This window comes from Mizuhopecten yessoensis, unplaced genomic scaffold (assembly GCF_002113885.1).
Source record: "Mizuhopecten yessoensis strain PY_sf001 unplaced genomic scaffold, ASM211388v2 scaffold7841, whole genome shotgun sequence".
Taxonomy (NCBI): Eukaryota; Metazoa; Mollusca; class Bivalvia; order Pectinida; family Pectinidae; genus Mizuhopecten; species Mizuhopecten yessoensis.
Window position 1 is genome coordinate 11,243 of NW_018407249.1, and position 26,165 is coordinate 37,407.

General features: G+C 37.5%; 2 protein-coding genes across 4 annotated transcripts in view; one reads left to right on the forward strand and one right to left on the reverse strand.

Moving 5' to 3' along the window:
* The window catches only part of LOC110454442 (ubiquitin carboxyl-terminal hydrolase 44-like), a 26,029-nt gene extending 6,030 nt beyond the window's left edge, over positions 1-19,999 (reverse strand). Inside the window, exons 1-13 of the mRNA XM_021503937.1 lie at positions 19,911-19,999; positions 17,610-17,732; positions 14,894-14,971; positions 13,909-13,949; positions 13,272-13,430; positions 10,339-10,389; positions 9,139-9,205; positions 8,495-8,643; positions 7,486-7,681; positions 5,923-6,059; positions 4,618-4,767; positions 4,221-4,314; positions 998-1,130 (exon numbers count right to left, since the gene is read on the reverse strand). Of these exons, the coding sequence (XP_021359612.1) occupies positions 998-1,130; positions 4,221-4,314; positions 4,618-4,767; positions 5,923-6,059; positions 7,486-7,681; positions 8,495-8,643; positions 9,139-9,205; positions 10,339-10,389; positions 13,272-13,430; positions 13,909-13,949; positions 14,894-14,971; positions 17,610-17,720 (1,366 nt within the window). The 5' untranslated portion in view covers positions 17,721-17,732; positions 19,911-19,999. The remainder of the gene's footprint in view (positions 1-997; positions 1,131-4,220; positions 4,315-4,617; positions 4,768-5,922; positions 6,060-7,485; positions 7,682-8,494; positions 8,644-9,138; positions 9,206-10,338; positions 10,390-13,271; positions 13,431-13,908; positions 13,950-14,893; positions 14,972-17,609; positions 17,733-19,910) is intronic.
* Positions 20,000-20,223: 224 nt separating this feature from the next.
* LOC110454443 (inactive phospholipase C-like protein 2) overlaps positions 20,224-26,165 on the forward strand; it is a 115,010-nt gene continuing 109,068 nt past the window's right edge. For all 3 annotated transcript variants that reach the window (XM_021503938.1, XM_021503939.1, XM_021503940.1), the window contains exon 1: positions 20,224-20,500. In XM_021503938.1, the coding sequence (XP_021359613.1) occupies positions 20,224-20,500 (277 nt within the window). The remainder of the gene's footprint in view (positions 20,501-26,165) is intronic.

Genomic DNA, 26,165 nt, shown 5'->3' on the forward strand with positions numbered 1-26,165 from the left:
ACCTTTGTCCATGGAAGGTCCCTGCAAAATTTCATTGAAATTGGTTCAGGGGTTTTGGAGAAGAAGATTTTTGAAATTTTAGTCAATTTGACCCTTTTTGGCCCCGCCCCTCAGCCCCTGGGGGCTTAGGACTAAACCGGCAACTATTTTTGTTGACCTTTGTCCATGGAAGGTCCCTACAAAATTTCATTGAAATTGGTTCAGGGGTTTTGGAGAAGAAGTCGAAAATGTAAATTGTTTACGGACGCACAACGGATGACGGACGACGACGGACAAAAGGCGATCGCAATAGGTCACTTGAGACTTTGTCTCAGGTGACCTAAAAATTCTTATGACTCATTTCATAAATATCATATGAAATGGAATCTCATGTAAGATCCTAAATATATCAACCCTGCTATTTCAAATCAATACTATGTACCCTCCACCACTATAAATATCATGTGTCATGGTATCACAATACATTTGTGTCCATTCTAAATATTTGATTGGAATGTAATTTGTTGCATATTTGTTTGTACAGGACAACCTTTTATTCTAGTCATTTTTTTGAATCAAGTTGTCAAAATTGGAATGCAATTCAAAATTACGAAAGATCATCAACATTTTTCAGTACTTTTCAGCAAAGAGCAATAAATCAATATCTTATTTGTACTTTCAGATAAAGAATGGAAGTTGGGGTGCCATTATACATGTATTGCCCAAAGTTGGTGAAAGTTTATTGCAATGATCCTCTTATGGCCTAGGCATACACTGACACACACATATACCTTGGTCTATATCTATAATCCTGTCCAAATACAAGCTGTTTCTTCGTGACACTAATACAAGCTGTTCCTTCGTGACACTAATACAAGCTGTTTCTTCGTGACACTAATACAAGCTGTTTCTTCGTGACACTAATACAAGAAAAGGTTGTGGCATCATCTTTCAAAACAATAGGATTAATTCTGATCTAGGAGGAGTGTTTTACTTGATTTTTAACATGATTACAAACCTGTCACATGACACATGTCCTGCGCCACTTTAAAATTCTTTTTTGTGATTTGATAGCGTTCAGGAAACTCCAATGACAGGTCCATGTAGGGTTCATTGGTTTCTGATACGTTTTTACACTTCAGGCATGTGACCTGTAAATAAAACAACAATAACACCTTGTTTTAGATGATAATTGAATTATTATTCAAATAAAAAACAAACATGCTATAAATAGTAGATCAACTTACTAAGACAAATTTCACCCAACCATTACAATAATTTTAATGCATTAATCTTCATTTCTCGTGTGATATCAAATAATCTTTAGTACTACGTATTTAAAGCGCTCTAGTACAAGAAATTTGCTTGGGCAGCATACCTATCTGGAAAATATTCTGAGTAACATTATAATTTTTTGGAACAGAGACCTTGACCTTTGGTGAACCACACCCAAAATTAATAGGGTCCTCCTCCCTGAGAGCAACCTACGTACCATTTTTTTTGCTAATATTTGTTTCAGAAACAAGAGGATTAGAGGGCCTGTATCGCTCACCTGAATATGTTTAAAATAATTGGTATGAAGTAGGTGCTGTAAGTACATATGAAAATTCAGAAAGATCCATCCAGTAGTTGAGATATAGTGAGAACAAACTTCAAACAGAGCCCCACCCCTATGCAACCTAGGGGGGTCATACCCACCAATTATACAAAATTGAGTCTCCTTGGTCCATTGATGCTCCAGACTAAATAAGGATAAATCCCATAATCCTGATGGTTGAGGAAGGATTTTAAAGGTTTTACCTCCATTTCTCCTATTGGGCCCCGCCCTTCTGCCCCTTGGGAGACCACACCCACTGCTTATACAGAATTGAGTCCCCTTGGCCCATTGACGCTCCAGACTAAATTAGGATAAAATCCCCTAATCTTTATGGTAGAAGAAGGATTTTAAAGGTTTTCCCTCCATTTCTCCTATTGGGTCCCGCCCTTCTGCCCCTTGGGAGACCACACCCCCTGCTTACACAGAATTGAGTCCCCTTGGCCCATGGACGCTCCAGACTAAATTAGAATAATATCCCTTAAGCCCTATGGTAGAAGAAGGATTTTAAAGAATTAAAGAATTTGCTATATTTCCCCTATTTGGCCCCGCCCCTCAGCCCCCAGGGAGCCACACCCACCGTTTATACAAAATTGGTTCCCCTTTACCCAAGGATGCTCCACACTAAATATGGACCAAATCCTTTAATTCCTAAGGAAGAAGAAGGATTTTAAAGAATAATTTGCTATGTTTCCCCTATTTGGCCCCGCCCCTCAGGCCCCTAGGGGGGCCACACCGACGGTTTATACAAAATTGGTTCCCTTTCACCCAAGAATGCTTCTGACCAAATATGGGACAAATCCTTTCTTTTCTACAAAAGAAGAAGGATTTTAAAGAATAATTTGCTATGTTTCCCCTATAGGGCCCCACCACTCAGGCCCCTGGGGGGAGCCACACCCACCATTTATACAAAATTGGTTCCCCTTTACCCAAGGATGCTTCAGACCAAATATGGAACAAATCCTTTCATTCCTACAGAAGAAGAAAGATTTTAAAGAATTTGTTATATTTCCCCTGTTTGGCCCCGCCCCTCAGCCCCCAGGGGGGCCAGAGATACGGTTTATACAAAATTGGTTCCCCTTCACCCAAGAATGATTCAGACCGAATATGGAACAAATCCTTTCATTCCTAAAGAAGAAGAAAGATTTTAAAGAATTTGCTATATTTCCCCTATTGGGGCCAGACCCACCATTTATACAACATTTGTTCCCCTAACCCCAAGGATGCTTTTGACTAAATTTGGTCAAAATCTGCTCATTAGTTCATGATTAGTAGTGTTATAAAGGAAATGTTGACGGACGGACGATGGAAGCTGCGGTATGGCATAAGCTCACCATGGTCCTTCGGACCAGGTGAGCTAAAAACAAACTATAAAACATCTGTAAGACATGAATGCCCCCTGGCCCCACAGTTGTAGACCAATGACAATTAACCTACTGAAAAATAGCAATATCAGACCTATAAATAGCAACAGTGACCTTGGCATTAAAGCTAGCATCTGGGCACAAAATGTTGACAAATTTTGTTTCAACTATATTTCATGAAACTTCACTAAAGTATTCATGTCATCACCATCTAGAAACCAGCTGATATAGGATGACGGGGGAAAAAGACATTTGGCTTGTTGGCATGTGCCTCTATGACTAACTGACAATCAGACCTTGAGGGATATTTTATAGCTGTTTTTAACCAAGAAACTGACTTCAAGAGTTATTTGGTGGCTGTTTTTTTTACCTGAATGACATTCTTACATTGAGAAATATTTGATAGCTAATATTTTTTACCTGACAATCTAACCTTGAAGGATATTTGATGGCTGTTTTTACCTGACAATCTTGCCCTTAAGGATATTTGTTGCTGTTTTTACCTGACAATCTTACCCTGAAGGATATTAGATGGCTGTTTTTTACCTGACAAGCTGACCTTGAAGGATATTTGATGGCTGTTTCTACCTGACAATCTTACCTTGAAGGATATTTGATGGCTGTTTTTATCTGACAATCTTACCTTGAAGGATATTTGATGGCTGTTTTTACCTGACAATCTTACCCTGAAGGATATTTGATGGCTGTTTTTTACCTGACAATCTTAACTTGAAGGATATTTGATAGCTGTTTTTACCTGTCAATCTTACCTTGAAGGATGTTTGATGGCTGTTTTTTACCTGACAATCTAACCTGAAGATATTTGATGGCTGCTCTTACCTACCTGAATGATGATATTACCTTGAAGGATGCTTGATGGCTGCTTTTACCTGCCAATCTTACCTTGAAGGATATTTGATGGCTGTTTTTATCTGACAATCTTACCTTGAAGGATATTTGATGGCTGTTTTTACCTGACAATCTTACCCTGAAGGATATTTGATGGCCGTTTTTTACCTGACAAGCTGACCTTGAAGGACATTTGATGGCTGTTTTTACCTGACAATCTTACCCTGAAGTTTTTTTAATGGCTGTTTTTTACCTGACAAGCTGACCTTGAAGGATATTTGGTTACTGTTTTTTTACCTGACTGACAAGCTGACCTTGAAGGATATTTGATGGCTGTTTTTTTTTACCTGACAATCTTACCTTGAAGGATATTTGATGGCTGTTTTTACCTGTCAATCTTACCTTGAAAAATATTTGATGGCTGTTTTTTTTACCTGACTGACAAGCTGACCTTGGAATGTATCATTTACAATATCTTGTGTGTCATTGATGACTGCAAGTTCTTGTTGCACCTTGTCAAGTAGCTCACTGAAAATATTTAAATCAGTTAATATGTATAGGTAGTTTTACATCAATGGTTCAGACAGAATTGCCTGGACTAGCAAAAGAACTTTTTTTTTGTGTTTTTAAAACATAAGTCCATACCAATCTATTGTCTGTCTATTCTATAAATGTTCCTTTTCTCTCTAAAAACATGTATTCCAAAGTGCATTTTTTAACTCTTAGGCTACAACAACCCTACTAGTTTTATTTTATGAGTTATATTATCAAAGAAAGGAGGTTTAGAATGCAGCTCTATTTTAAGGTGAAAGATGTGTTACACCTGCTTACCATAGAAACTCCTGGGCATCTTGCTGTGCATAGCCCTTGAAAGTGGGAATGGCCTGCCACACAGCCTGAAGCAGGGCATGAGGACTGACTTGGGCCCATCGCCCTGACCACAACACACGGAACAGACCGTTCAACTCCTGGTGCAGAGAGCTGTGTGTAAGGGTAACAAAAACATCATATGACTTCCTGTAACATCTCAACTGACGTTACTTTCAGTGGTATATTGGCCTTTAAATTTATAATTCTCTATCAAAATATAATATTGTATTATAGTTTTTTCTTCTTCTAAGATTAACTCATTTACTCCTGAAATTACATAATGGACCATTCCAACCTTTGATTTGAAAGAGTTAAAATGTGTCTTCAGGGGTGAATGAGTTGAAATTCTAAGAGACAGTATGTAACCAGAGAGCTGTCAGGGGCAGAATATCCCCCAAAAATATCACGTGCAGGGTTTGCTATTGACCCGTCATTGATTTGTGTTGGTTAAGCACAGGAAACTTGCGCAAAAATCGTTACAATCTGTTTCATCATAGTTCTACGTGGACCAGCATCATTTTTTTTATATATAAATGCAGACTTTGTACAATCATACATTTACAAGTTACACTAAAGTTTTCAAGTTATCATTCAGAGAAGCAATGTTCTATTTTAAGCAACAGTGACCTTTACCTCTGACTGCCCACACCTTTAATCAATAGGCTTGTTCAAAATCTCTAGGACCCAATATACATAGTTTGTACTTTGCACCGTAATTCATTCTGAAGTTATTATCAGGACAAACACTACAAAACAAAATTTCATTACCGGTACATATCAGTAATGGTCACCTTGACCTCTTTCAGACCACATCAAATTAATCTTTGCATGCAAAGGGGCAATCCACACACCTAGTTTGAAGTTTGTATTATCATTCATTCAGAATCTATCGGCTAGACAAGCAGAAGTCTATTTTTAGCAATGATGACCTTGACCTCTGGCTTCCAATGCCCAAAATCATTGGGAATTACTAGGTCAACCCACACACAGAGTTTGAACTTTGTATGATCATTTGTTCTCAAGTTATCAATGAAACAAGCTCGACCAAGCAGAATTCTATGTTTAGCAGACCATGCCCAAAATCAATTGGGTTTTTCGCATCCACTAGGGCAGCCTACACACGGTTATCATCTGTAGAAGCACTACAGACAGACAGACGGATGGACAACCCAACCCGCATGTTGGCTATATATCCCCCTGGATTTTTATTCAGGGGGAATAAAAAGAAATCTAGCTGAATAAGTTGCTCAATCTATAGTGCCTTACATTTTGTCTGGGGCAGAGTTTTTAGACTCAACTGTACTGATAAGCTGACGTCGGACAGGTGTGCATGACGTGGACCCCCCACTCAGTCCCTCTTTCTTGGTGCTGCTGTTCTTAGATGATTTGGGCGTCATTAAATGCTGTGGAAAGAGTGGAAACATGAGCACTCAATCAATGCTGTTTACTTGAAATATATTCTGTTGTTACAATATAAAACTGAACTTACGATCCTGTAATTTAAAAAACAAGAGGCCCAATGGGCCTGCATCGCTCACCTGGTATTAATCTCACACTTGTAATCTTAAAAGTGGACTAAAATACAGCTACAGGCAGAATATCAGTGTTTGATTCACAAGAACCTATTAAAAGATTTAAACATGAAGCCTGTGTCCTTGAATGTCGAACAAGGACATTAGGTTGAAAGTGGGTCAAGGTCATTCATTTGAACAAACTTGGTAGGCCTTCAACCCAGCATGCTACAGGCCCAATATCAGTACCCTTGGCCTTTTGGTTATTGAGAAGAAGTCGTTTGAAGATTTTAAGACATCTGACCCCAGTGACCTTGATAGTGGGTCAAGGTCATTCATCCAAGCATGCTACAGGACCAATATCAGTACCCTGGGCCTTTTGGTTATTAAGAAGAAGTGGGTTGAAGATTTTAAAACATTTGACCCCTGTGACCTTCAAAGTTGGTCATATTTGACCCCTGTGACCTTGAATATAAATAAAAGTCATTCATTTGAACAAACTTGGTAGCCCTTCATCCTAGTATGTTACTGGCCAAATATCATTATCCTAGGCCTCTTAGTTATTGAAAAGAAGTTGTTTAAAGATTTTTTAAGACAATTGAACCCTGTGACCTTGAAAATAGATGAAGGTCATTCATTTGAACAAACTTGGTAGCCCTTCATCCCAGCCTGCTACTGGCCAAATATCATCATCCTGCGACTTTTGGTTATTCAGAAGTTGTTTAAAGTTTTTAACATATTTGACCCCTGTGACCTTGAAAATAGGTGAAGGTCATTTATTTTAACAAACTTGGTAGCGCTTCATCCCAGTTTGCTTCTGGCCAAATATCATCATCATAGGCCTTTTGGTTATTGAGAAGAAGTTGTTTTAAGTAAAATATTGACGCCAGATGGTCGGACGACGGATGGACGATGGACGCCGCACCATGACATAAGTTCACTTGGCCCTTCGGGCCAGGTGAGCTAAAAATAAAATAAAAATATAATGATCATATTTTCTACTTGTTGATATTTAGTATTTTTTGTCTTTTTACTTTGTAATTGTTGTCAAATAAATAAAGTTTATATATATATTTGACATATCACAGAATCTGACCTTTTTGTGAAAGAGTTACACGGTACATGTATTTACTTTGGTGACTGTTTTGGATTAAAAAAAGGAACAACAACAGAGTACCTTTCGTTAAACTGCTGGAATCTATATCTATGATTTTGAAGAGGTTTGAAACATCAACAGTGTATTTTAGATCTTTTCAGGAAATCAGGATCTGTCTATATACCTGTAATCTGTATATCAATACACCACAATGACTTTTACCTGAAAGCATTCCACAGTTGACTGGCGACTGAGGTAAGGTGTGATTGATGATGAGTGACGAGTCAGAAGCCTGGCAGATGACCTGGGGGAGGGGGAGGGAGAGGGGGTAGAGGAGGATGCGGCTTGGGATGAGGCATCACTCTTGGAGGACTGTGTCTCCAAATGCATGAAGTATTCCCGGAACTCTTCCAAATTGCTGTCAATAAACAGTCACATGAGTTGTAATACAATTGTTAATTGTCTTTGTGATGTGACATATATCATAAATATTTGTGTGACTGTCAGAAAACAGTAAAATAACATTATAACAAGAGGCCTAGTGGGCCTGAAATGCTCTCCTGGTTTAAAATGACTACTATTGAACAGTTGTGAGAAATAACGGCAAGAATGTGTAAAACTTGAAGAGCTTTAAGTGAGCAACACTGCACACACAAATGTTTAGGGTCCAATAGCACGTTGTTAGTATCACAATAAGAGTCGGATTCAATAGGAAACCAGTTGGAAAATGTTTACCCAGGTACCGATCAAAATACCAAACTGTTACTGCCCATTTAAACCGTAGTGAAAAGTAGAATAAAATATTTCAATATCCCAGTCATATTATCTGATTGTGGATGGCCCTAAATCTTTAAATTTTGGCCAAGCCGAGGGGAAACAGCGGCCATTTTCGACCTGGAAACCAGGTCAATGGACCTGTAGGACAATTGCAGCCTTTATTCTATCTAGTCTACCTGTGACCTAACACCTCTTAACTAGTAATATGATTGTTTCAGGTTTTGCACTATATGTGTCTTACCATCCCCATTTTTTCTTGTTACATTAGACAATGGAAACATGAGTTTTGGGTATGACACACTACAGCTATATGGTGATACAGATAATTATGCAAACATCAGTAGCTCATCCTATGCTTATTATTATATGTAAATGGCCCTCCTACAATTTGGAGATGTAAACTTAGACAACAGTCGCCACATGTTACTGGTAGGGACTACCAATCAGACTGTACCTGAGGATCTGTAAGATTGAATTCATGTAACAAGTGTTACCAAGGTTACGCAGGCCAGTAATTCCTGGGATTAATGTACGCTTTCTCATGAAGGGGCTTGATGGTGACGGCACTAGTACTTCTGCTTGGCGCCGATTTTTCTTCGGAGTCTAAAAACACATTGTAGACATGCATTAGACCATAAAACCTTTCAACTCAAAAATGTCTTACTTGTCTTCTCTGTTTACATCCTCACAAGACCTAGATTCATGCAAAAATACTAGTTTGACTTGCACAGTCCAAACAAAATAATCAGAAATTTGAAACTGTCAAAAACATCAAATGTGAAAAAGTAACCACATCAACGATAGTAAAAACTGTGGAGTGAATCAGAACTCTATAGAAATACCTGGTAGGTTTTGGTGAAACAATGGTAAAGTTTGTCCCCCCAAAATTATAGCACTACAAAATGATAGTTACAAGTTTGATGATCACAGTCAAAGTAGGTGACAAACCACAGAAATGTCTGCTCAGGATTATTTTCTTATCAAACAATACTGTAATCTAACAAAACTTAATACTATCACTAACTTCAATCCTCTTTGAAATCAGCACATCTAGAAAACACTTATAATGTTTCACACCAAAAGTTAAAAATTACAAACCTTTTTATTTTTTTCATCCAAAATAAAGGCCTGCCATGCTGCAAATGTCTTCCCCAGGACCTTTTGCCTGTAAAAACCCGTCACAAGCTAGTGTCTTTACGTGAGATTGCTATTCTACAAGATTCTAAAACTACAATATAATATGTGTAATCCAAAACCAACCAAGATCAATCTATCCAGATTACACAGGTTTCCCCATTACAAATACTGTATTCATCTTACATACAAATTTACTACAGGATCCTATGTTATTAATTGCACTAATTAGATGTCTCTTATGATCACGAGGGGATACAGCAGGACAATTGTTTCCATGAACTTACTGGGTGCCCCGAACTATGACTACCTTTCCAACATTATACATGCAAGCAGAACTTTTCCTCATGTGACATTGTAAAGTGCTGTTGTTGCTTGGTGATAAATACGTTGACTTGGTTGAAAACTGACAAAATAAGGGGATAGCAAAATACAAAAAAACAAGGCAAAGTATTGCAAGGCAATCCATATGATTATGATTTCTTTATTGACCCAGCTGTACACCTATCTCAGGATCAACCTAACGTAAAGAAAGTATCTTTACAAGTCTGATGTCAGAGGTCAAAGCATAGATCACAGTGACCTACTTTTTGTACTCCACCATCATAGGATATACCTACATACTAAATTTGGTTTATCCTAGTGAAATAATACAGAAGAAGAGCCATGGACAAACTCTTCGAAAGGTTAAGGTCAAAGATCAAAATGTAGGTCACACTGATGTACTTCTCACACTTTGCAATAAGCCATCCTAAATTGTACTTACATACCAAATCTGGTTACTCAAGGTGAAATGAAGTGAGCTTTGGACAGATGGAATACAGACAGACAGAGTGCTCACCTATGGTTCAGAAACTAATGGGGACTAATAAACAGACTACAAAATATGTTGTAACTTATCAAGAAGTGGTTCTGGTAATACAATTGTGATATTGCTAATTCCTTTAAACAGATTTTTAGACCAGAGATTCTGTCTCATGAGCCTACATTATGTATTTCATTTCAAATCCTTAAATTTTCAAAAGTGATTAACTTTGTCTTAATATAGTATCTTTATTTATAAATAGTATGTGTAATAACCAATTATGTTGAAATTTTGAAGAAAAACCCTGAAGGCTTATATAATTATAATGCAGTCATAACTGAAGTACACTATTCCTTTACCTTCTGTGCCAGTCTGCTGTAGCAATTCTGTCATCTTCTTTTGATGTCAAGCTGAAGAAAAAAAATTAGTTTGACTATATGGCAAACAATCTTCTTGAGGAAAATGTATAGATCTTACCAACTGATTAAAACTAGAGAAAATGTGAGAGAGCTCACAAAGATATACCCCCTGCTTGCACTTAAACTTGTTTTTTTTAATCAGAAATTGAAGTTTCAATGGCCATAACTCCTGGAAAAATGGTCCAACAAAATTATTCCTTTCTTCATGAACATCGTACCATAATGCTATTCCACTGTGCCAAAAGTCAAACAAACAATGGAGGAGTTGTGCTTACAAGGTTTCAAGGGCCATAACCCCAGGAAAAACAATAGAATTGCAACACTGAAGACCAGTGGAGTATATGTGCTAGGAAAGTTATCATACTGAGACGTTAAAGTCTGTTTTTAGCAATGGTGACCTAGACAACTGACTGCCCACCCCTTAAATCAATAGCCTTAATCGCAATCTTTATCAGGACAAACAGTTACCTAAACCTCTGGGCGTTATAACGCCAAAAATCCATAGGGTTCTTTGGATCCAATTTGGCAACCCATACACAAAGTTTGAACTTAGTATGATCATCTGTTCTTTAGTTGTCATCCAGATGAGCCCAACCAAGCAAGATTTCTATTTTTAGCAATGGTTACCTTGACCTTTGGCAGACCAGGCCAAAAATCAACAAGTTCTTCGCTTCCACCAGGACAACCCACATATCAAGTTTGAACTTTGTGTCTTCATTTGTTCTCAAGTTATCATCCTACAAGCCCAGCCAAGCAGGATTCTACTTCTAGCAACAGTGAACCATGATCAAAATCAAGAGGTCTCTTCACATTCACTAGAGCAACCCACACAACAAGTTTGAAGTTTGCAGGATCAATCGTTAAACATTTACCAAAACATCCCCTGAGACTTCTATATGTTGAAGGTTACAGTGGGGTTATAGGACATACAGGACACCAACGTGGACGTTATGGCAGTGTGGGAGTAGGACCTCAGTGAGACTTCTATATGTTGAAGGTTACAGTGGGGTTATAGGACATACAGGACACCAACGTGGACGTTATGGCAGTGTGGGAGTAGGACCTCAGTGAGACTTCTATATGTTGAAGGTTACAGTGGGGTTATAGGACATACAGGACACCAACGTGGACGTTATGGCAGTGTGGGAGTAGGACCTCAGTGAGACTTCTATATGTTGAAGGTTACAGTGGGGTTATAGGACATACAGGACACCAACGTGGACGTTATGGCAGTGTGGGAGTAGGACCTCAGTGAGACTTCTATATGTTGAAGGTTACAGTGGGGTTATAGGACATACAGGACACCAACGTGGACGTTATGGCAGTGTGGGAGTAGGACCTCAGTGAGACTTCTATATGTTGAAGGTTACAGTGGGGTTATAGGACATACAGGACACCAACGTGGACGTTATGGCAGTGTGGGAGTAGGACCTCAGTGAGACTTCTATATGTTGAAGGTTACAGTGGGGTTATAGGACATACAGGACACCAACGTGGACGTTATGGCAGTGTGGGAGTAGGACCTCAGTGAGACTTCTATATGTTGAAGGTTACAGTGGGGTTATAGGACATACAGGACACCAACGTGGACGTTATGGCAGTGTGGGAGTAGGACCTCAGTGAGACTTCTATATGTTGAAGGTTACAGTGGGGTTATAGGACATACAGGACACCAACGTGGACGTTATGGCAGTGTGGGAGTAGGACCTCAGTGAGACTTCTATATGTTGAAGGTTACAGTGGGGTTATAGGACATACAGGACACCAACGTGGACGTTATGGCAGTGTGGGAGTAGGACCTCAGTGAGACTTCTATATGTTGAAGGTTACAGTGGGGTTATAGGACATACAGGACACCAACGTGGACGTTATGGCAGTGTGGGAGTAGGACCTCAGTGAGACTTCTATATGTTGAAGGTTACAGTGGGGTTATAGGACATACAGGACAACAACGTGGACGTTATGGCAGTGTGAAAGTAGGACCTCAGTTAGACTTCTATATGTTAAAGGTTACAGTGGGGTTATAGGACATACAGGACAACAGCGTGGACGTTATGGCAGTGTGGGAGTAGGACCTCAGTGAGACTTCTATATGTTAAAGGTTACAGCGGGGTTATAGGACATACAGGACACCTACGTGGATGTTATGGCAGTGTGGGAGTAGGACCTCAGTTAGACTTCTATACGTTGAAGGTTACAGTGGGGTTATAGGACATACAGGACACCTACATGGACGTTATGGCAGTGTGGGAGTAGGACCTCAGTGAGACTTCTATATGTTGCAGGTTACAGTGGGGTTATAGGACATACAGGACACCTACATGGACGTTATGGCAGTGTGGGAGTAGGACCTCAGTTAGACTTCTATACGTTGAAGGTTACAGTGGGGTTATAGGACATACAGGACACATACGTGGACGTTATGGCAGTGTGGGAGTAGGACCTCAGTGAGCCTTCTATATGTTGAAGGTTACAGCGGGGTTATAGGACATACAGGACAACAACGTGGACGTTATGGCAGGGTGGGAGTAGGACCTCAGTGAGACTTCTATATGTTGAAGGGTACAGTGGGGTTATAGGACATACAGGACAACAAAGTGGACGTTATGGCAGTGTGAAAGTAGGACCTAAGTTAGACTTCTATATGTTAAAGGTTACAGTGGGGCTATAGGACATACAGGACACCTACGTGGACGTTATGGCAGTGTGAAAGTAGGACCTCAGTTAGACTTCTATATGTTAAAGGTTACGGTGGGGTTATAGGACATACAGGACACCTACGTGGATGTTATGGCAGTGTGGGAGTAGGACCTCAGTGAGACTTGTATATGTTGAAGGTTACAGTGGGGTTATAGGACATACAGGACTCCTACGTGGACGTTATGGCAGTGTGGGAGTAGGACCTCAGTAACTTAAAGCCCTTGGTCTCCACATCACCAAAGGTCTGTGTGGCAATGGCACTGAGAGCGCTGCGGATTGTCTTCAGGTCCCCAGCGGCATTGTCGTTAATAACGTAATCGTCACAAAGGTAACTACAACAGAATGATAATGTAATTATGACAGAGGTAACTACAACAGAATGTTAACAAATCTATCTCGTCAAATTTGTTCACTAAATTTAGTGAAATGACTGCTAGACAGCCCTTCTTCATACATGGTGACAACTACACACAGCATTTTACATTTCGTCAAAAACAATCTTTTGGTAGTTTTTGTCAAAAGCAGTCCCTAAATTTGGTCAAATGTACATGTGGGTGTTTAACATAATCTTTGGGGTCAGTTATGGGTGGTCGCTGATCGCATAAGACCAGATACTGAGATAGTCGTTTACAGTTAAATTATAATATAGTAAATACTTTCGAGAGGAAAGAAACATGGTTGCAAAAAGCGGAATGTTCTTATTACATGAAGATGGTTTTATGAGCAGATTCAACTGTTTTTAGAGAACGATAAGGCTGTTATATACATTATTAGAAAACATCAATGCACAATATTGCATGGTGAACTTACCAATAGACATACTTGGAGTTCACTTCTATACACAGAGGGTGCTGAAAAATGAAAACGGAATCAGATATCGTGATCAACATTGTTACTACAGATCAGCTATGTTACCACAGATAAACATTGTTACTACAGATCAGCGATGATACCACAGATCAGCTATGTTACCACAGATAAATATTGTTACCACAGATCAGCGATGTTACCACAGATCAGCAATGTAACCACAGATCAGCGATGTTACCACATATAAACATTGTTACCATAGATCAGCGATGTTACCACAGATAAACACTGTTACCACAGATCAGCGATGTTACACAGATAAATATTGTTACCACATTTCAGCGATGTTACCACAGATAAACATTGTTACCACAGATCAGTGATGTTACCACAGATAAACATTGTTACTACAGATCAGCATTGTTACCACAGATCAGCGATGTTACCACAGATAAACATCGTTACCAGAGATCAGCGATGTTACCACAGATAAACATTGTTACCAGAAATCAGCGATGTTATCACAGATAAACATTGTTACCACAGATCAGCGATGTTACCACAGATAAACATTGTTACCACAGATCAGCGATGTTACCACAGATAAACATTGTTACCACAGATCAGCAATGTTGTCCTTACTATAGCTCATGCTATTTTGTTTCAGTCTACATCTGCAACCTGAACTTTAGCTTTTAGTTTTCATGAACATGTAATTTGTGTTTACAACATTTACTATCACATTGACGCAAGCTTGAAACTACAGTTTAATATTGTTTAAGAACATTACAGAAAACTCAGATATTTACATGTTGGTCCTTTTTTTTTCTTGCACATTGATTATCATTTTATTCTTATATCAGAACAAAAATTTAGACTTCACAGAGAATAATAACAAAATCAAACAATAAAAAAGTTAAATATATTGGCATGAGTTGTTTGTGTGTGTGACACTCAATACATATGTGTAGATCATCATTCCAACCTTGCTGTCACTGAAGTGCTTCAAGGCATGTTCTTGGTTAAATCTTCCACAGGCCACATTCGGACAATTTAAACAGGCCTAAAACAAAATAAAGTGGATCCATGGTGAAAGATGTAGCAATAATACATGTACAAGGGTACGCTTTCGATAAAAGCAGACAAGACATTTCGCAAACCTGACAACATAGCTATTATATACCAGAAAGTGGCCCATCTTCCCTTGTCCCAAATAAATGCTATAGTCTTACATGTACTGGTACATGTATCTGAAATACAAAGGCGGAAAAAGATGTTGTTCTCCACAGCTGGTTATAACTGCATGCTGTAGGTGCATGTGCACCAGAGGAGTCACAAAAGCAGAAAGTCCAGTTTGTCATTATACGTATTTCATTAATAACAAGAAAAATGCTGAACACACTTCACAAAATCTTGTGTTCATATCCTACATCATACATCATATCACATGTTTTTCAGCTGAGCATTCATTAATTAAAACAGTCTAGAACAAGAGTACATAAGGGCAGATCAATATACAGTGCCTGTCCCAAGCCAATCGGACATACTTGAACTTCTTCTCATGCATTATTGTATCTAAATGTATGAAAATATGGAAATGTAAGGAGACTAATCTGAATTGAAGACACATGTGTATAGTACTGTATTGCTCAGGAAACTACTCCTTGGGTGTGACAACATGTATATAGTACTGTATTGCTCAGGGAACTACTCCTAGGGTGTGACAACATGTGTATAGTACTGTATTGCTCAGGAAACTACTCCTAGGGTGTGACAACATGTGTATAGTGCTGTATTGCTCGGGGAACTACTCCTAGGGTGTGACAACATGTGTATCCTGTATTGCTCAGGGAACTCCTCCTAGGGTGTGACAACATGTGTATACTGTATTGCTCAGTTAACTACTCCTAGGGTGTGACAACATGTGTATAGTGCTGTATTGCTCAGGGAACTACTCCTAGGGTGTGACAACATGTGTATCCTGTATTGCTCAGGGAACTCCTCCTAGGGTGTGACAACATGTGTATACTGTATTGCTCAGTGAACTACTCCTAGGGTGCGACAACATGTGTATAGTACTGTATTGCTCAGGGAACTTCTCTTAGGGTGTGACAACATGTGTATACTGTATTGCTCAGTGAACTACTCCTAGGGTGCGACAACATGTGTATAGTATAGTACTGTATTGCTCAGGAAACTACTCCTAGGGTGTGACAACATGTGTATAGTGCTGTATTGCTCGGGGAACTACTCCTAGGGTGTGACAACATGTGTATAGTATAGTACTGTATTGCTCAGGAAACTACTCCTAGGGTGTGACAACATGTGTATAGTATTGTATTGCTCAGGCAACTACTCCTAGGGTGTGACAACATGTGTATACTGCATTGCTCAGGGAACTACTCCTAGGGTGTGACAACATGTGTATAGTATTGTATTGCTCAGGCAACTACTCCTAGGGTGTGACAACATGTGTATACTGCATTGCTCAGGGAACTACTCCTAGGGTGTGACAACATGTGTATAGTATAGTACTGTATTGCTCAGGAAACTACTCCTAGGGTGTGGTGAAAGGAGAATACAGACTGTACTTGACAAACTTAAGTTGGAGGAATATATATTTCATATATCCTTTACAACCTTTAAAAATTTGATTTATAGAAATGTTCTCCCTTTGCAGTCTTAGAATTTGTTACACATCTTCTACTTCTACTTCTAAATGGTACTGACCAACTTCAACAATTTGAAGATAAAATGTCAGACGTCATACTCATAGACAGTATGCTACAGTGAATCTCATGGTGATTGACTATGGGTTTAACCATTAAGTTTAAACACTGCCTTTGTACTTACTTCAAACCATGAAAAAAGAAATTGAAACTGTCCATATTTGCCTATAATACATTCAATTTACACCATCAAAACCAATGATATTTCTATTGTTTAAGTACCGGCAAATTCATTATTTGGCAAAGGGTAAACTATTTATTAGAATCCTGTCATATTTGAATAAGTTACTGTGTGAAAACCATCTACTAATCACATAGCAGTAAACTTTGTCCTACATTATAGGCAGGTTATACTCATGTTTTAGCTTAGCCTTTGACATGGTATCATATAAATGTTGACCCAGAATATGATTATATTTGACAAAATTACTGTGCAGAAACTTTCCACCAATCAGAGCAAAGAATGCTAATTAATTATGCATGGATTTTGCTCAACTTCAAACTCAGTCTTTGCATACTGTGTATACATATATACAAATCAAGTTTCATCAAAATCCAACAACAGTTAAGCAAGTCATATCTTGCAAAAACTAACATTTGGAAACTGACCGATCAGAACACAAACTGACCAATCAGAACACAGTAACATTTGGAAACTGACCGATCAGAGCACAGTATGTTTATCAACTTCGTGCAGATTTTGCTCCACCTCAAACTTTGGCTAAGTCTTTGAACACACACCAAGTTTCATCAAAATGATATTTAAGCAAGTTATCTTGCGGACACCAAAGTGTGGATAGACAGATGGACGGACGCTCCCCATACCATAATATATTCTGTCAAAATTAATGTGTTCATTTGACACAGAAACACAACATACCTTCAGTGTGCATATATATATGATTATATCAATCTCAAGTTATAGACTAAAGATAATGTGAGCTTTCCACCAAATACATTGTTCAAACTTACCCAGACACTTTCTGTTGTGCCACATATGTAGCACATCCATTTCTGGGGGTTTAAAATGGAACAGTTGCTCCCTTTTGGTCGACATTTTGACAGATGATGACAGGTTTCCATGAAGAATTTATTCTGAAAAGATACATTGTTGATAATAACAATTATATTTGAAAATCAACATACCTGGATTCTGATATCAATGATATTACACTAGAAATGTGATTGGAAAAATTAGACGGACATTTTTTCCACTTAAATGTTCAGACAGATACATTAAGACAGCAAATGATGTAATTAAATAAATCTTAGTAAAGGTTGTTGAACAGTCCTTCAAATTATAATCCCTGCAATTACACAATCTCCAAACTAATACTTCCTGATATCACTAAATCTCCAAACTTATAATCTCTTCAATCACACAATCATCAAATCTCAAAACTTACAATCTCTTCAATCACACAATCATCAAATCTCCAAACTTATAATCCCTGCAATCACAAAATCAACAAATCTCCAAACTTATAATCCCTGCAATCACACAATCACCAAATCTCAAAACTTATAATCCCTGCAATCACACAATCAACAAATCTCCAATCTTATAATCCCTGCAATCACACAATCACCAAATCTCCAATCTCATAATCCCTGATATCACACAATCACCAAATCTCCAATCTTATAATCCCTGCAATCACACAATCACCAAATCTCCAATCTTATAATCCCTGCAATCACACAATCACCAAATCTCCAACTTATAACCCCTGCAATCATGCAATCACCAAATATCTAACTCTTGATTCAATTCAATTAAACTAGAATATTTTTTAAATAAAAGATATAAATGTAACTGCCTACCTCTATTATTTTCAGATTAAACTGATAGTTGCATTGATAAATGGGCACAACTCAACATCTTTACCACTTTAACTGCTTGTTGTCGCCCCCCCCCCCCCCCCCTCCTTCCAATTTCTCTTTCTGTAAGGCTTTATTCTAATTCAATTAAACTAGAATATTTTTTAAATAAAAGATACTGATAGTCTTTCTCTCTCTCTTTTTATATATATATATTTTGTGATGCTGAAACCTTTAAAAAAAAATTATTTATATGCGCTGCAATCTGGATGTTTTGTCATAAGTGTTTTTTTTTTATCTAAGTGTTTTTTCCTTCTTAGTGTAGAGCATTGTTATAACAGTTGCAAAAAGCAGTTCTTCTGATTTCAATTCATGCATGGGTTTTATCCACAATACCCCAGATTTAATATAGCCAAGGCACATTTCTAAAATCAACACATTACAACTGTTTGCTCCAGCTGCCTAAAGATTATGGATTCTTATGAATGATAAAATGAATACCATTTGAAATGAAGAAATAAATCGGATATGATCTTTGAAGTCACAAATTATTGCTACTATTTTTATGTGATTTTCAATTTTAAGGAAAACGCTTTTAAAAGAAGATTTTATCATTAGGTTGATAACAAAAGACATTAAATATATTCTTATTAAAAAATAATGATGTAAAAAATCGAATACTCAAGGCTCAAATGAATATTTTTTTGTCAGCATATTAAAATTGTATGATGACCTTTAGAATTTATATGACAATTTTTTTTTCTGTGGTGTGAATATATTCCTATAGTCCAAAACAGAATACAGTCGTTGCACGCACCATTTTTTTAAAAACGTGATCAAAACACTGACATTTGAATTTGAATTACGTTTTCTTGTGCTATTTGAAGTTAAAATCTAATCATCTGTAAACAAAAAAATGATGCATGCATGCTATCTATTCTAAGACTACATCATTGTTTTAACTGATTTGTTGACATGTTTATTTATTTAACAGTATTTTCGCAAAAAGTGATCCGATTTGGGTACTGATCCGATTTTGGTACTGCCTCCTTGCTACACAGTACTGTACAGTATTACTATAAGCTCAATCAGTACTGTAGAGTGTACTGAACCTGCTTATTATTTGGTTTTGTTGAAAGAAAGATGAAATAAAGCCCATTGTATAGAACATGGACATTACTTATTTCTTTTAAAATATGGTCCCTTCTTTTGTTGTATTCTTAAAAATCAAGATCCCAGTGCTTTGCTCTATTGGTAGGCCTTGGGTGTAGTATTTCAATAGTCAAACCTACAATCAAATGACACATTGTACAAGCACAGTCTTCTTAGCGTCATCATTTATCATCAACCGTACCTTGTTATGGTTGATTGTTATTTAAGTAAGAGGGATGTCGTAAAACAAGATATAATAACAATACATTCGTAATAAATAACACTATGCACTGGTCATACTTCGATGCAACAGCATGTTTAGGTGTTCATTTCTGTTTTCAATGAAACACAGGAAACACCACGATCTCCATTTTAAAAACACATCCCAGAGTTCCGGAGTGGCTAGTCCATTAAATAAAAGTAGGGGTGTTTTCCCGGTTGGTCCACCCAGTCTAAATTGAGATATGTTTATGTAAAATAGTAGAAGTTGAAGAGAAATATCTAAATTTATAAATAATTACTCAATTTTTCCTTTTAATAAGGGAATTTCACTTACACATTTGTACAAGCTTTCTCCCCTGTCTCAGGCCGAGTCTATTATATAGATGTCAACATGGCGGAAGAACAGGGTGCCGACACTGCTGATAGTAGCTTGGAAACTAATTATGCAGAAAAATCCGAGGATGTATTCGTAAATGGTGATACTGATAGTGTAGATGGTGCAAAAGTGATAGAGTATGAAACACAGGTTTCGCAGGAAGAGACAAATGTCTCTGGGCAAGTCATGCCGAGGAAAAGTAGTTTTATGAACAGGGATGGAAGTAGAAAACCAATACGAAAGAAGACGGTGTCTTTCAGCAGTATGCCAACCGAGAGGAAAATAGCAACAGGTAGGCAACGCTTTATGCATGATAGCTGCAATGTGTTGCATATTTTCTGAAATATTTCGTATGTTAATGTATTTTGCAACCTGTGAAGTTGCAGTACACACGCTGTGTATTACAGGAGAGAGCTCTCCCCTTTGATGAGGTATACTGTGCGTCAGTGTCAGGCCCTTTACTTCGGATGTACAAGCTGATCTTAACATCCGTTTTATATTATCAAACTCTGTGTGGCCATTGTTGATAAAGTGTGTATAAATTGTCTGATGTGATTAAAGTCTGTCTTTGAATTTATCGATATTAGCTTGCAAGAAATTAGGTTATTACTGTATGACAGCTCCAACTGTCACTTTGACTCATTGCAAAATTAATTAATGTAAGTGGCTTGAATTCTTAATAAGGAAACAAATGTCACCTTCAGGGTCTATGAAGGTAAACAAATGGCTGTTTTCTTAACTCTTTTTACTTCAATTTTATCATCGTTGATTACAGTTCATTATAAATGCAAGTGTTATTTATATTAAATGTGGGTTGATAAGTAGATCTGTAGATCATGGTATACTTTTTGTCAACAAATAATGATAATTAATTATTGAATTCATTGAAGTGATGGATAAATTTTTTTTTTTACAGTTATATCTCTACAACTATCAATCAGTATCACCCCTAGCTCAATTAGTACATCTGTATGTTATGCTGTAAGTCTTGTGTATTGGTTTTTAAAGTTGGGCCCCACATGCACGCAGCCTGTGGCAATAAAATACATTGACATCATTTCATAGGAATGTAAGGCTATGTTTGACCTATTTGGTGTCCCAGTATTTTCTTTTTTTGCTTCAGTTTGATTTGGGATGCATATAAGAATGCAGGAAAATGATAAGCAAGTCACATTTACTTAACTTTGACTTTATTTTCCAATTGAACCAGAGAATTAAGGTCTTTATAACGTCCCTCTCCAATATAAATCCCAATTTATTATTATAAAAGTTTATCTTTCTGAAAGCTAGCTATATATTGATTGCATTGGTCTGTCATCACTTTATCAGAAGACAATACTCTTCTATTGCAACTTTCTTTTCTTTCAATTATATGTCATCTGAACTGATAATAGCACCATTTAATGGCACTTTTCAAATAGAAATTATTAAAGCTGGAAAATCTGCAATACTACGATCTGCTTTCTAATTAAAGCATTTGAGTTATATTTTTAAAATCCATTTTGTTGTGGTCCCTTTTCAGATCAAATAGTACAATATTTTATAAAATATAAAATGTGTGTTTAAATTTTCATCTTGTATTCATATGATAATGCAACATTTAGTTGATGTTTTTTTTTATTAATCTGAAAAGTCCCAATTTGTTTGAAAAATCCCAATTTGGATTACTGCAAGATAGTGCTGAGTATTGCCATTAAGCTCATGATATGATTCATATACATTGATACTCACATGTCGCAATACATATTGTCACCCTTCTAATTTGTAACACTCTTCCTGATTGGATATCTTGCCTGGGTCTATATTTCTTTTATAGACCCCGCTCTAGATCTGCTGGGGTCTATAAAATCACATGCCAGGGGAGATAACTCAAACAAGAATATCTGTACATAACAACAAAGATGGCGCCCGACACACTCAAGCATTCGAAGTTTGCCCCATCATTCACAGGATGAAATAGCATACAAACAATCTAAAACTACAGCAAATTCAATGAATCTGGAAAGGAGGGGGCTGCTATAGGGTGCTAATTACAAATTAAAGATGGCCGTGTATTGTTCGAAATATTGCAGAAACGGTGTCTGGTATCTAGGAGCTATTTTGGTAGCTGTCAAGTACAACTCACCAAGTGTCGTATAATTTTTGCAGAAAATAATAGATTGTCAGGGTGACAAATTTGTTATCTCTGGGTTAGGCGGGGTTTACAAGCTCATAGACCCCTTTGGTCTTTATAGACCAGACAGGGTCTATGAGCCCATAGGTAGACCCCTTCTTACCCAGAGATAACTTATATTGTGAAGCAATATATATATATCACAAAACAAAACAAAAAGGAAAAATATCGAAACTTTATATAATATATATATTAAAGAGGTTTTATATTATGTTACATAAAAATAAGCATTTCAGTTTAAGATATATGTTAAATTTATTAAATAAAAGCTTGTACAATGTCATTTGACACACACAAATTATGATGAGCAGTGTTCGAACTCATTTTTCTATCTGGGGGTTTTAGTATCCCCAAGATTTGCAAAATAGGGGTAACTAGTGATGAGCAATCAGTTTAAAATCGTAATCGATAATCGCTTTATAATCCGAAGTAGTAAACCAATCGATGATCGATTACATAATTGATTTAATGATGACAAGTTCGTCAACACATCTTGTCATACCACTTGATACTCTTGAGGTAGACACACCACTTGATACTCTTGAGGTAGACACATCACTTTCGCTCTTTGTTCTCAATTTGAATCTCTTGTTATCATGGTACAGCTGACGGAAGTTTAGAGTGGTCAGGCTATTGCATTGCTCATGCAAGGTCAAAGGCAACAACAGGTTGCTATGCAGTTTGGTGTGAATGTTTCTTGTCCTTTGTCTAGAGACACCAGAAGGGTTGCCGACTGATCGCGATCGGGACGTCCGTACGTAGTAATATGACGTTAAGACAGGGGTATTTGTCTTGCCCATCTGCGTAATCTTGCATTCATGAGAGGGATAGGTTTGTGGGTGGCTCAGTTATGGTCTGGGGAGGGATATCTCACTGTTGATTATGGTAGCTGGCAATTTAACCAAGTATGTAATATATAGGGATGACATCCTCCACCTGGTTGCAGTTCAATTTGTGCAACAGCATCACCTAGTTTTGAGTTTATACACATTTCACAAAATTAAGATAATATACCATACAGGGGTGTAAACAATTTCAGCAAGTGGATTTTTGACTCGATATTTTTTTACACCCTTGTATATTATTTTAATTTTGTGAAATGTGTACAAACTCTCAGAGAAATGATCATGATATGCCTACAGAACCCAGCAATATTTTAAGTACACAATTCAGTTATTATAAGTAGTAAAGCTCAAAACCTTACTGTTTTATATTGTGATCAACACCAATTGGCTAACCAATTATTAAAAATATCTTATATTTGTGATCAAAACATCACATACTAAGGTTTGCTGTAGAATTTGGACTGTAAGGAAGGTGTCAGTAGTCAAGAATAAAGTAACAAAATGGGTTATATTATATAAATATGATATTCATAAGCAGGTGACAGTGAATATTGTCAACCTGAGAAAACCATTGTCACCCGAGGCGAAGCTGAGGGAGACAATGGGTTTTTGAGGGTTGAGTCTGTGTAGCTCAGAAATGGCAGCAAACCTCGATAATGATATCTTGTTTGTTGATAGTCTGCTGTTTACAATCACTATCGCACCCGCGCTTGATAAAATTGGCTGTTGCCGTTAAACGTTCTTGTGACCATCACGGTGGGAAAACGAAGCGGTGAACGCACATTTTTCGCGCATGTGATATTTTTCACTGTCTCATGGCAATATCACCTGCGTCCCTTAAAACCAATGTATTTTCAGAGTGTGACAGAGATTTTTGATTAATTTTCTCCCAACCAATCAAATAGCTAGAAATTCACTTGAGGTGTAACAATAATAATTATGTCAGGAAAGATTCCCCGGGGAACGTATCTTTCCTATGTCAGATTCCCCGGGGAACATATCTTTCCTATGTCAGATTCCTCCGGGGAACATATCTTTCCTATGTCAGATTCACCGGGGAACATATCTTTCCTATGTCAGATTCCTCCGGAGAACATATCTTTCCTATGTCAGATTCCTCCGGAGAACATATCTTTCCTATGTCAGATTCCTCCGGGGAACATATCTTTCCTATGTCAGATTCCTCCGGGGAACATATCTTCCTATGTCAGATTCCTCCAGGGAACATTTCTTTCCTATGTCAGATTCCTCCGGGGAACATATCTTTCCTATGTCAGATCTTCGGGGAACATATCTTTCCTATGTCAGATCTTCGGGGAACATATCTTTCCTATGTCAGATTCCTCCGGGGAACATATCTTTCCTACAATGTATGTCAGATTCCTCCGGGGAACATTTCTTTCCTATGTCAGATTGTGTTGGGGAACATCATTATACAGGATTTCATTTCAAATGGCAGAACACATTTCTGCAATTTTTGCTTCTGTATGGTGACTTCATAGGGTAAAGTATGTAACACATCTAACATCTGCACCTCCTTATTTAGAGTGACAATGCATATGTTACACATGCAAATACGGCAGCGGCGACAACACTCTATCCCGAGTTGTCGTATGCTGGTCCTCGGTATACATATTCAGATATTGTCACACAAGGAAGTTGAGTTTAGGCAATTAAATACATTTGGTTAAATTGAAAAATTGTCACAACTTTCCCTGAACGCGCTACACATATTAAAAAATCCAGGCAAGTGGACTAGTATTAGTGTTGAACCCATGTTCAGTGTATTGAGATCTTTAATTAATAAGTTTGCATGCACAGTTTTTGAAGATGTCTGAGATTTAACAACCAGCTTCACAATGTTTCCATGTATTGAATTGCATATATAAACATATGAATTGAATTATATAAGGAAACATTAGAAAAATTTGAGCCTTTTTTAATCTATTAAAAGATTTTAATTTGCACTGTCAGCTTCAAATCTGCACAAATTGAAACTGATGAGTTATTAATATAAAAGGAAATTGTTTCTATATGATATATATACATGAAGGCATTTTGGCAACGTTAGAAATGTGTTTAAATACTGTGTCCGACACTGGAATTCTTATTGTTGGTTTGCTCCTCCATTTATTCAGTTAATTGTTACTGGACCAGAGTTGATGACCTTATAAATACATTATGGACGATTTGAATAAGTGTTCGTTATTACTCAAAAGTGTTGTGTAGGGAGTCTGAGTCTGCTACTTCAGTTTCAGACATCAACTCAATACTAACACATGTATAGCTTTATCTTGACATTCTATTTCCAGAAAGAAGTACACATATATACTTCACCAGATATAAAAGCTGAAAAATGAACCTGAAACTTGCGTGCTTCACCATCAAAGATCCCTGTATACGTACTACTGCCAAACACTACGTATAATATATGTATAATATAACTATACACATAAGAAACTTTTCTTTTGTCATATCTAAAGTTTTGATAAATCATTTCTGAAAAAAACCCATATCTTGAAGAACATTTATGATTAAAAATTAAAAAAAGATGAAATAAACAAAAGCAACTCTACAACAGTGTTGTAGTGAAGTCTGAAAATGCAATGGGGGCCAGATCAGCTAATATTTGAACCCATGACCTTTAGCGCCTTGGTGAAAGGCAAGTGCCTTATTTACTGCACAACCCGACCACCATTTAGATTATTTACAAGTTGAAGTAATGGTGTACATTGCGGGGTAACACCAAAGATGTATATATATAAGTATATGACGGCTGTATGTTGTGTACTGACTGAAGCTAGAGAGCCCTGGTTTCTACCCATTGCCAGGCTGTATGTTGTGTCCTGACTGAAGCTAGATAGCCCTGGTTTCTACCCATTGCCAGGCTGTATGTTGTGTCCTGACTGAAGCTAGATAGCCCTGGTTTCTACCCATTG